The 12,318-nt window shown below is 37.4% G+C and overlaps 1 protein-coding gene across 1 annotated transcript in view; it reads right to left on the reverse strand.

Annotated features, from left to right (window-relative positions):
* The window catches only part of THSD7B (thrombospondin type 1 domain containing 7B), a 313,731-nt gene that overhangs the window by 247,964 nt on the left and 53,449 nt on the right, over positions 1-12,318 (reverse strand). Inside the window, exon 3 of the mRNA XM_071746457.1 lies at positions 11,535-11,708. Within this exon, the coding sequence (XP_071602558.1) occupies positions 11,535-11,673 (139 nt within the window). The 5' untranslated portion in view covers positions 11,674-11,708. The remainder of the gene's footprint in view (positions 1-11,534; positions 11,709-12,318) is intronic.

Consider the following 12,318-nt stretch of genomic DNA (forward strand, 5'->3'; position numbering starts at 1 on the left):
GGAGCAAATTTATGGGCTAACAGATATCATCCAGGATACAGCAATTAAATTAATAATAAGAAAGGTTCATATCTAAGAAAATGTGTATCCTTTGCTAAAAATTCAGTAAATTTGAATTGTGATTAGTATTGTCTAGATGTCACTGTGACAGGTAAAAAGGATTGGCTAGATCTGGTTCCAGAACAGAGGAAAGCAAGGATCTTTCACAAAGTATCTTTTCAGCCACAGGAAAAAAAGAAAAAAAAATAAATTAGAGGCTATAAAACTTACACTTCTAGAAAAAGACTGAATCAAGTCTGTGACTTTAGCAATCAACCCCTCAGTCTACCAGTTGTCCTTGAGAGGTGAAGCAATAGGGAAGCTTAATGCAAATCTTCTTTTTCCCACTTTCTCACATGCTTGTCTTAAAGTAACCTAACCAGTAATACCTTGATGTTGATAATACAATTGCCCTTAACCATTTGCCAGATGAGCTGATGAAGGAATTAACCAGGGCTAACTACCTGGTACCAATCATTATCTGGCAGCAGTGATGGGTAACAGAGCCCCCAGCATGCTGCCCACACACCTGTGAACAGAGCAGGGCAGAGAATCCACTGCAGGTCACAAGGATCTTCTTAGGCTGAAGATCAGACTGTGAGAAGCTCAGAGTGACAAAATAAAGTGTGCCAAAGGAAGGAAAGTCCTTGCACTGCACAGGAAAAAGCCCAGGATGAAGCTGAATGAGGTTACTCACGTAGGATGCTTAGTCCCGCACAAAGAGAAGTTGCCACACCAGCACAAGCAGCAAAAAGGAGATTTTATGGACATAAGATTTTAAAATTCCTCTGTTGCTCGTGACAATTAGGTCTTCTACTCCAAAAATGTTTAAGAACTGTAAGAATTTATATTGGGATGAGAAAAGGTTACGGGAATTTTTAAACTCCCACAAAACAGCCAATAACAAAATACTGAGATGAGAGGGAAGGACATTTATAAAATTCTACATGAAGCAAACATGAAAAGGTTGCTCAGTTGCAAGATAACTGAGTAATATAACCTTTCAGAGCAGCAACAAAAAGCTATTAGACCATCCCTTGGATTGAAAATGATTGATTATCACTGCTAATATTGGAAGTGAAGTTGACTGTAATGCTTTTTATGTAATTGCTTTATTGAATGCTGCATAGCTTTATTTGGTAATATATTCAGAACACTGTGAGTTTACCATTCCTTTAGCTCCTGACACACTGAGACATGCAGACATAGAGTTACAATATATTTATTCCAATTGTTTTGTATTAAATGGCACATACTAAGGTTATCTCCTGACCTTTGAGTTAAGGTCTATGGGGAATCTGCTGCCTGCAGAACCATCTAGTAGATCTGAGTACCAGCAACTTTCCATCCTCAGCATCTGTTCACTGGTTTATTCCATAAACTGTAACAAAATACCTTAAATGGGATTTGATGCCCTGTGGGCTGTAATAATTAAATCATTTTGAGGACTCTGAAAGCTGGCTCATCTATTTAAAAAAAAATATCCATCTAGGACAAGAAGATCACAGTGAAGAAGATAAATAAGTAAAATTCAATTATATTTTTTAATATTGCAGTACATTAAAACTTTAAAATATCTATAGGCAAAGAAGGAGTTTGTTTGGTTGTTGTTTACCTCTGGGTTTATTCAAAACAGCAGCCTTAAGTATTTAAATGTAGCTGCACAGAATTCCATTTTCTCACCTGCTTTTCACTTTCCTTGATTTCTTATCCCCTGGTGTCACTCCCTACTTTTTTGGAGAGAGTCCTAGCAAAGGTCAGCAGTCACTTAGCCATCAATAAATACCCAGCATGAGAGTGACAATTTCAGGCTACCTGAGCTCCCATTACTAAACCAAGCTACATGTTTGAAAGCTCATAACAAAAAGCCTTAAGTACTTTAGAGTGTTCCAAACACAAATATAGTGCTACTTTTAAAGCAGTAAGTATGAAAAATATCAAAGGATATTTACACAAAGGTGTGTAATACCAAGCTTTATCATCTATTGCACACGTATATTGACTTAACTGAGACACACTCACTTATCTACAAAGCAAAAATTGGGGTTTTTTTTTTTTTGCAGGATCCTTGGGGCACAATAACATGACTGTCATCATTTACTCTGCCTTCCCTGTCTCTCATTTGATCCTTCTCCAAGTCTTCAAACCATTGCAGCCACGATTCTCTTTCTGCCAGTGCATCAGTGGCCTTGGTTGGATGGCAAACCAATTACACTCAGCAGACATTTAAATGCAAGCAAAAAATAATGCATAACCACAGAACAAAGGGACTACCATTTAAGAGAGATACTGAGCACTCAGAGTGGCTGCACAACCTTTCATCTCAGTCCTACACGTACAAGGATATACTCAGTTTTCTTTTTTTTTTTTTTTTTTGTTTGCACACTTTTTCATGTTTGGAGCCAGTTCTGCAACTCAGGTTTTCTCAGCGCTTTGCAGAGGAATGCAGCAGATAGAGGACTGATATTTTCTGAAGAGAAAAGTGTGATCAATACCAGTTAAAGTTTGGATAAACCCTCATTATCAGATTTCTACAACTTCAAACAAGTACATGTCGGCTGCCTGTTGAGCACAGACACAACTTCAGGGGCTCAGTGCTGACAGGGAATAAAGCTGAACTGGGGAAAACACATCTGCAGAATCACAAATTGTCACATTAACAATGGCTTAAATCAGCAGACAGCTATACTTAGGTTATGAAATATTTAATGTCAATTGAAAAATAGATGTACTGAATTAGTTTAGCTGAAAATATTGGAAGCCTGTGTAAGTTACTTATTCTAGTCATACAGCGTACACATTTAACATCCAGAGCTGCAAGAAATTTGGTGAAATTCATTTTTACTTCTGCTTGAATTCAGCATTACTTTATCAACACAAGCTAGAATATTAAGGGAATGACAATACAAAGTGTATGAAAGCATGGCTTTATGTGCACCACATTTAATAAAATAACTTCTGAAAAGTTCCTGGTGTTCCATCATCACAGCCTCCTTTTAATCCTTGTCTGTAATAACTCCTAATTCCTTACTGCATCCAGACAGCCACTCCCAAAACTATGCAAGCTCTTACACAGAATTTATTCAATGTACAGAAACATTTTTTCTACATCCAGTACCTCCACTGTGAAGATTTTCAAAACCTAGAAGAAAAGTGCTTATTTTGCTTAAAAGCAACTGGGTGGTATAAATCTAACTAATGAGTGAAAAGACCTTAAAGATGTCATAAGTACTGACTTTGTCTTCAGCAGCTTCAAACTTGTAAAATTTATGGTTATAAATGTCTTACGCAGAGAAGTAAAACTTGCCTCACACAGAGATGGATCTTTTTAAACTATTGAAATCTGAAGGTCTTTGGATCTCAGGGGTGATCAAATAAACTCCAGGGGACACCAAGCAGTGAAGAAGTTCAGACGACAACAAAATGAACACCAGATGTCCCCTTGCCCTGTATTTAATGACATGGCTGGCACCACAAGCCCTGTTCCAGACTTTTGTTGACCTATTCAATGGCTTAAACAGTATAACGTCCTGATAAGGACTTATTTAAGTACCTACCCTACACATTTAAACTTTTAAGTATACTGCAAATGTAATACTTTAAATGTCGGGATTTTTCATCAAGTTGTAAGATGTGAAATACTCTTGCATATAAAGCTTAGGAACACTTTTAAAGTTGCTGTTTACTATGCCAGGGAATATGAATCCTTTCATTACCACTCTATTCTGTGTAGGGTACAAAAATGGCTCTGAACTTGTTCACAGTGAGTTGGGCTGTGCTGGTGGTACCAGCCCTTTCTCCAAGTCTTTGAAAACTTGAAGACGCTGCTTTATAAAGAGACCAAAAAAGCTTTTAAAACCAGATCCTGTGGAATCTAGCAAGGGGAATGAAAAATACACATCACTGAGCAGGCAAAACCAAGCAGCAAATATATCTGCTTCAGAGAAATAATGTTGGTTTACTGGTACTTTCCCCAGGTTGTGCAAATGCTGGATGGCCACGATGTGGGCTCTGTGTTTGAGGCATTGAGCTGGCTCCTCTTTGAACATATGCCCTTTCAAGTGAAATTAATCACTCTCTTTATCACTCCTGCAGCATCTGGAGCCATAATCATTACCCAACTGCTGAGAAAGAAATGAAACCATGAATCGCACGGGGAGTAAGGCTTATGCGTTCAGAGCTGGGAAGTTTTTATTAAGTTCACATTTGAAAAGTGATTTTTCATGGCTAGCCTTCCAGGACACGCCACACAAAAGCTGGAGATTTGTCAGCAACTGTCTACAACTCATCCCCAGCATATAGAACCAATATATTTAGAACCTCTGTAATGAGTTTTTAACATGCTTTTCCAAATTTAGCTCTCTAATCCCAAATCGCTGCTACACGCGAGTAGCACACGGAGAGACATTTTCCCGTAAGTTTTAAAAGGTCTCTAGAAGGAACTCCAGAAGTATGCACAGGGCTGGACACCAGACAAAAGTAAGCACCAGATCCTGCCTCTGGATTCACACACCACACTCCTACTCATCTCAGCGGGAATTCTCTGTGCAAACTGAAGTCTATATATTCAAACCCACTAAATATAATGAAATGCCCATTTAACGTAGCAATTAGTTAAGGGTGATTAAAATAAACCATGGGAATTGCCAATAATCTGGATTACCAGGAAATATCTCTCACCCCTTCCAACTTCTCTGTTTCTTGTTCCTGGCTTTTGATTTGAATTAATTTTTTTAAGAAAAAAAAAAAGCTTTTCTAGGGTATTAGTGGGCAGACTATCCAAAACTGAAGTCCCTAGAGAAAGAGTCAGCTGTATTGTTTTCATACTGAAAGTAACAAATGCATTTTAAGGATTTATAATATAATTTTGTGTATTTTCACAATAAAAAACAACACAATCCACAACAAAAAAATTCTGCTTTACACAAGAGCTGAATGAGGAAGTGATTATCCCTATGTACTGAAATCGTTCAATTAAATGGTGAAGTGAAACTCTTATTCTAACTAACTTAAGCCATAATTTATTTAAAAAAAAAAAAAAAAAAAAAAAAGCCAAAACCTGTAGGGTTCTGAACAAGGGCAGCAGAATAATTAAGCCCAGAACTCCACTGAAACAGCCTGAAAATGCGATCACCCACTCTTAATGCTCTGCCTATACATAACAACAGAAATCCTTCCAACAGCTGCATTCAATTAAAAAAATATTAACCCCAAGGAAAACGTACAAAAACGTCTCCATCTGTTTTTCTTGCCACTCACTGTGCTTCTTTCATGAGTGAAATATGTACAACAATACAATCCCACAAAGTTGAATGAAAAGTGCCACAATTCCAGTAATAAGCTATCTTTTCTTTTTTTTTTCTAAACAAACAGTTTAAGAGAAACCACTTTTGCAGATTTTCCCCTGTGACCTGCAGCTCTGTTCCCATAGTAACTGTTGAGGAAAGAAAAGGATAAGACTCCTAACTTATACTTTTCCCAATACCAACAAAAACCAGGAAAAAAGCACCTTGTTCTCAAAAACTATTATTCTCAGGAAGGGAAGAAGGACATTAAAAGATTAGTGTGAATCCCCTGTGTAATCCAGTTTAAACCACCACCTAGTGAACATTTGATGTCGCTTAGACAAAGATATTTGTTCAAGTGTGGAGCCTTTTTGGAAAAGAACTATTGAAATAGTTTTGCAAGTCCAACAGTAACAAATTACCAGGCACGTGCTGGAAAAGCTCACAGCAGAACTCACAAGCAGAGCCCATGCTCTACAGCCATCCCATTTCCATGGAGGAACCAGAACCTGCCTGTTATCTCTAAGCAAATAAAGTGTTAATTTCACATATTTTAAGTGTCATCTCAGTTCCTCCTTTGCCTTTTTTTATTTGGCTGTAGTGTGTTCTTCTAGGAAGGAAAATCAAAGCCAGCGATTCTTTCTTTAAGCAGTGCCACCTAAAACCTCCCACTGGTGACTTAAAAGTCTCTCCAGGAAAGAAGAGCTAATAAGAACATACCAGGTTTTACAGTTATGGAAAAAGGGCATGAGGTTCAAGCATTTCTGCATCTCTGAGTATGCTTCCAAAACCTCCACAAATAATTCTGATGTATCCAACACTGGATGACTCTCTGGGCCAACAGAGCCATATCCCCCACTCTGAGATTTTCATAAGCCCTGTGGATGAACTAAAAATCCAGAAGTTACAGTGGACAGGACCCAGGTGGACAGGCAATAGGCTGCTGTGCACACCTATCCAACACAGCAGCAGAGGTCCAGAATAGCTTGGTGTCCTTAATTCACCATTAAATTAATTTTTATAACTCTTTTGGTAGTTGCTCCTAAAGAATAGTCTGGCTCAACTACAGAAGTATAACGTGATCATCAATAAAATTAAAAGGGAAAGTTAAAATAAATAAGGGCTCATCATTCTAGAACAATGTTTCAATCATCAAGTTGATGACAGCAATCTGACCAGTCACAGAATGGAACTCAATAGAGGTTTTTTATTGCTGCTGTTGATATGACAAGATTGGAATTTATAACTCAAGAGAGCCACTGCAGTCCTAAACTCTCAGTATAGTGAACAACCTTCAAATCATTAAAAATTTTATTAAATCAAGGCTGAATTTTCAGTATAGAGTTTCAATATTTAAAATTCCATCCATCAAGATGGCGTAAGAACAACCTGCAATTAGAATAGTTGCCTCAAAGTAAGTTTAGAAGTGTCAGACAGTCCCAAGAAATATCCTAAAATTTCCAGATACCACACAGAGACATTTGCACATCATTCATGAATTGTCTTATTGAATTTAAAAAAAAATTAAAAAAACAAAACAAAAAGACTATTTAATGTGGAGTAGATTCTCATTCTTCACCTTGCAGAGCTTTTTGAAAAATACTACTTGTTGCACAGATAACTTTGAATGTTTTTACAGAAGGTTTGAGGTCTATTGTCCTTTGAAGATCTGGACTCCTTTAAACATTTGGTTTATGTAGGTAAAAGTGGGTCTTTAGGATGCAAGGTCAAAGTTACTTCCATACCAGCACTGGGCCTTCCTGAAATTAAGATCTTGAGACAGGGTATTTTATGGCAGTATTATCTGAGAACAAAAGACCTTTTTCATCTTAGCCCTAGTTGGGTCACCCACACTCACAACAGTTCAAAAGTTCCTCCACATTAGAAGTTGTTCTCTGAAAAGTTCATTCCATACCCTTTCTATCACAGATTGTTTCGGGGGGGAAAAAAAAAAAGAAAAAAACCAAAAACTAATGATCAAAACCCATTTTCTAACCCTAGTTTAAGAAAGACTTTCAAATCTGGGTATTAATTCTGAACTAACGGGTTTTTGTGTTCACCTGGGGCAAGAAAACTTCTGGCTCACCCCACCCAGCTCTCAGAAGGCCACAAACAGCAGCAGATTAATGGTTCCTTCCTCAGGTAATATCTCTCTGCTGTGATCAGCTGTATTACAAGGCCATTTCCCAGCCTGATACCTCACTTTCAGTGCTCTTCCCTTCATAACAGGGCCCATGCTCCTGCTGGGCTAAATTTTTTTTTTTTTTTTGGAGAGAATTACAGATGGAGAACTCACTGCGACATCACATCTGGGTTTCTAATAGTCTACTTCCTCCCTTCTGCAGCACACAGAAAATTACTTACATGCAAAATAGCTTCTTACCAAAATTAGAAAACTGTTTTCCTAAAAAATCAGAACATTTTCACCCTAGAAAAATATGGGGGGGGTTGGTTTGGTTTCTTTTTAAAAGTTTCCTTACTGAAAAAAAAGCCACATCACTGCTTCAGCTACAACAGCCACCTTTCTGGGATATGTCCCTTATCCCTATTATTTCTGTTAGGATTTGGGGGAAAATAGCACATGGATGGTTCTTGAGGCTTATGAAGGTTTTATGGAGGAGCTGAAGACAGCAGTGATGGTGAGTCTGCAACCTACCCATGTAGCAACTGTGGGCATCCCTGGGAATAGTTCAATTTCCAGCAGTTTTAATCCTAATTATCAGCCCTTCTCCTGTAAAGCACCCAAAATATTTCCTTTGTTGCACGTACTTTCAATTTAATTTAGACTTTAGAACTAAATTTTAAAGTTTCACCAAAAAAATAAACCAACTAGAATCATGCTTTGGATTCATGTGTATATATTCATATTCTACCTACAGTTTCAAAAGCTGGAATGGCCATCATTAAAACAGAGTCATATTTGCATCAGAGAAAATCCAGACATTTTTAGGATCATTTGGGAGTTGAGAAAAATCAACATGGTGAAATATGCAAATTGCTAATTGGTTATTGCATTAAACACTATTAATTTACAAGGATTTAGATCCAATTAAATTTTCCCAAGATTCTATAACTAGAACTGCTTTGTTAGTTAGCAAGTGTTAGAAAATTATTCCACTGTTTGAGGCTGCTGAGTAATTTAACTGGTATAATTATTGCTTTCATGTTTAGGCTGGTGGTCACAAAATAAGTACGCAACAAGAACTGTCTTGAAACCAAAAGATGCAGTGTTCAGATATTTAGACATTAATACATCACGTCTAGAAACCAAAAGGCAAAAATAAATGGGTTTCAGACAGTTCAGAAATAAGAAAAATGCAAAGCCCTTCAACTAGCTGAGGGAAGAGTTTGTATAACCTACCTCACACTGCCAAGTTCTTAAATTTTAGAAATAGAGAGCCTGGGGTTTATTTGTAAACACAATGATTTCAATACTACTGCTTTCACCTTTACCAGGACCATCAAGCCCAGTATGAAAATGCCTGAGTCTTCATTGGATACAGCCAAGGAGTCAGCTGAAAAAGCCCACTTATAAACTTCAGTGCTGGCATGATGGTTTCCCCCCTCTCCCATCCATATTAAGGATGCAACTCTGGATCTCTCTATGCGTCAGGAAAATTTATTTTAGTACCTAAAAACACATTCAGAATGGACTTGCTCAGTTCTGACATTAAAGCTACTTCATTTTGGGCTCACTGTACTGTGCTTTTATTTAATTTTTTCTTTTTTTTTTTAATTGGCCACAGAAATTCTCAAACTATGGGCTGATTTTTTTAATTACTATTATAACACAAGCCACAGATCTCATCGGGCCAAGATATCCATGACCTACACCTCAAAGCTATTGTATTATTATAACATCATGCAGCAGCAGGTTACTCTAACCCCACTTCCTCTCTGGATCCACCTACTCCATTCAAGTTACCATCTCTCTCTTCCCAAAACATTTCCCTGTAAATTTTGAAAGCAAGACACACCTTTCTGGTTAACTGTACCTGAAAAATCATTTCGAACACAATGCAAAAAGTGGACATAAATGTACACCACATATGCCACCCTCATAGCAAACTGCTATTTACTGTTCATTTTAAGGTCACTGCAATTTTATTTTGATATCCGTGCTTCCACATGAGTCAAATTAAATCTGCAATATAAACAGAACTACCGAAAGAAAGCCATTAGCTTATTTTCTGTGCCTTGACACTGCAAAAGACATTCACTTCCTTTTTAAAAAGATTTTTGCTCCAAAAAAATAACAATTCAACCTACTGAAACCTCAACTCATTTTGTTATTTAGTAGGACAAAAGCAAAAGACAAAGATTCAGGATTTAGAAATGCTGCTCCTTCACTACTATAGCAGAGAAAGACCTGCCTTGGCAAACAAGACTTTGTTTCTTAGCAAAACAACATATTTTCTGTGAACATACTATTTGTTTCAACCTAGAACTAAGTATCTCAGGTTTAGGTTTAACTTTTATTGCATTTTGAACAAAATGTTCCAATTAAAAAAATGAAAATTTTGTTTGCAAATATAAAAACATTTAACTCGAGTGGGGGGAAAAAAAAAAAATCTTCATTTTTGCCAGACAGGATCATTCATGTGATGCAAACTCCCAGGTTATTTTCACCCAGAAAACATTAACTCAAAATTATTTTCCACCTTTAGTCACTACCTAAACTGAGAAAGTGGATGAAAATACCATTAGGATTTAAGGTTTTTAAAAGAACTCTCGAGAGCTCAGATATTTCTAATTCACTCTGAGAGTCCAAAAAACTGACAATTTTCTGTTGTATGAGGAGCTCATCACAGGGCTTGGGAGCCCAGCAGCCCGCATCCATGCAAGCCTGTGTACCAACCTTTTTTAGTTCTAAATACATCTGTCTCAGATGCCTTTGAAGCATCAATAACTCTTTATAGTCAGCTGGAATCATCAAGTAAAATTAATTTTTTATGACTTCCAATGCACGTCCCTGAAGACCGACACTACAATATGCTTCAGATCTGAAGAGAAGACAGCACTGAAGGGTCTAATTTGTCTTAAGAAAACAACTCTACCTTTCAAGGCCTGTTCAAAAAAGTCACATAACTAACAGTGAAGTGGAAAAAGACAGTTTATGCTGTCGTTTATTCCTCTTCATTTTACATGCATGACATTGTGGAGAAAAAAAAAGGTCTTTAGAAATACAGCATCAGATTGTACTTAACCAACACGTCCCCAGCCCAGCGGCCAGGATGAGAAGCTACCAGGACAGGAGCCCTCCCAGAATTATGGTTTCCATATTCAGGTAATTCAGTCTCTTACCTTCTATAGAAGCACAATTAAAAAAAAAAAAACAAAAAAAAAAAAAAAACCAAAACAAACAAAAAAAAACAACCGAAACAGCAAAGAACCTTTCTGAAAAACAGGGGGAAATAATTTTTCCATCAAATTTAATCGCTCAGTTGCTCAGATACAAAAGGCCAAACCTCAAAGAGATCCTGGACATGAAACCCCTGGTTAAGTCATACATTTTTTTTCAGTAAGTACTTTGAGTAAACATTTCCCAAATTTTCCAATCTTTCCACTTCACTGAATATCCTTTGTTGTTGTGCTGTGCTACAAAATTAGCATCCAATGTTTCACTCTTTATGTTATGCATTTGTACCACACCATTTCTTAGTTGCCTTCCCCCTCTCACTGTTATAAATGTCTCTTCCCAAATTTTTGAAACGTTGTGTGTGCCCAATCTTGAGCATTCAACCAGTGCATGTGTCTGACTGATAGACAGAAATAATTCACTAAATGTACCAACGAAATGTTAAGCATGAATAAGATCAGCCATGAGTATGGACTTCTGGCTCAGCTCATCCTGAAAGACACTGATGTGCCCTTTCCATTTAAACACCAAAAAAAAAGAAAATTATTAAATGTTTCAAATGAAGCAACATTAAGTTGATGATATTAGGATCCAATAGGAATTTTACTACTGGATAAAAGCATTCAGGAGTAAAGAATTACACTCCAGGGTCACTCTTGTACATAACTGCAACAGGCGTGAAGATTAGTAATTTAAAATAGCAATTAAATCCCCCTATTTTTCAGTTATTAAAAAGAATTTGAAGACATTATCAGACTTTTTTAAGTTATTATTGAGTTAAAACAGAATGAAGAAAAAGCAATCACTGCATCTTCAAATGCAGTAGATAAACCAACATATCTTTTTCCTACCTGTTTTCCAGATAAACTGATGACCTCTCCTGGCTTCCAGATCAGTTGTTTGCAACATTAAGAGAACAAACAAAAGGAAGGACTTTCCCAGGCTCTGCCATGCCCAGTGAGGAGAAACCCAGTTCTGTTGTAGAAGCATAATTCAGATAATTCAGTCTCTTGTCTTCTTTGGTCCTAGAATTAACCAATAAATCAATAAATCAATCAACAGAAGCTTGCTAAATGACTTAAAACACCAAAACAACAGGCTCAGCCTAAGGGCAACCTGATGGCCACTGTACATTTCATAGTCCCTGTGTGCCAGACTGGTTGAGAACAAGTCTGTTATGGAGGCTTCACTCAAAGAGAAAGAGAGGGAAAAAATATGAGGGGAGAGAGAGAAAGGAGAAAGCCAGGTCCCAGAGGACCTGCAGGCCCATCCTGGAAAGGCAGCCATCTAAATGCTTTTAGCAGGTTTTCGAAAAGAAATCTACCAGTGCAAATAAATGGTGAGCAATTCGATAATGGTCTGTGATGTGTGCAGCCTTTTCTCTATTTGTCTTCAGCATGAATATTACCATTCTCTAGGCAGACTGAGCCAAAGCTGAGAATGGATTCCAGGTGTAAAATTCAGCTCTGAATACAGAACTCAAGATCCCTGAAAACTGAAAATACCAGACGAGGAAGCGTTTTACATCCATGCACAAAAGCAACAGGAGAAGCAGGGGCTGCTGCTTAACAGTGCATGAGGAACCAGCCTGACAGAGAAAACTTACACATTATTCTGGCATTCCTCTGGAATCTG

This window comes from Heliangelus exortis, chromosome 6, assembly GCF_036169615.1.
Source record: "Heliangelus exortis chromosome 6, bHelExo1.hap1, whole genome shotgun sequence".
Lineage (NCBI taxonomy): Eukaryota > Metazoa > Chordata > Aves > Apodiformes > Trochilidae > Heliangelus > Heliangelus exortis.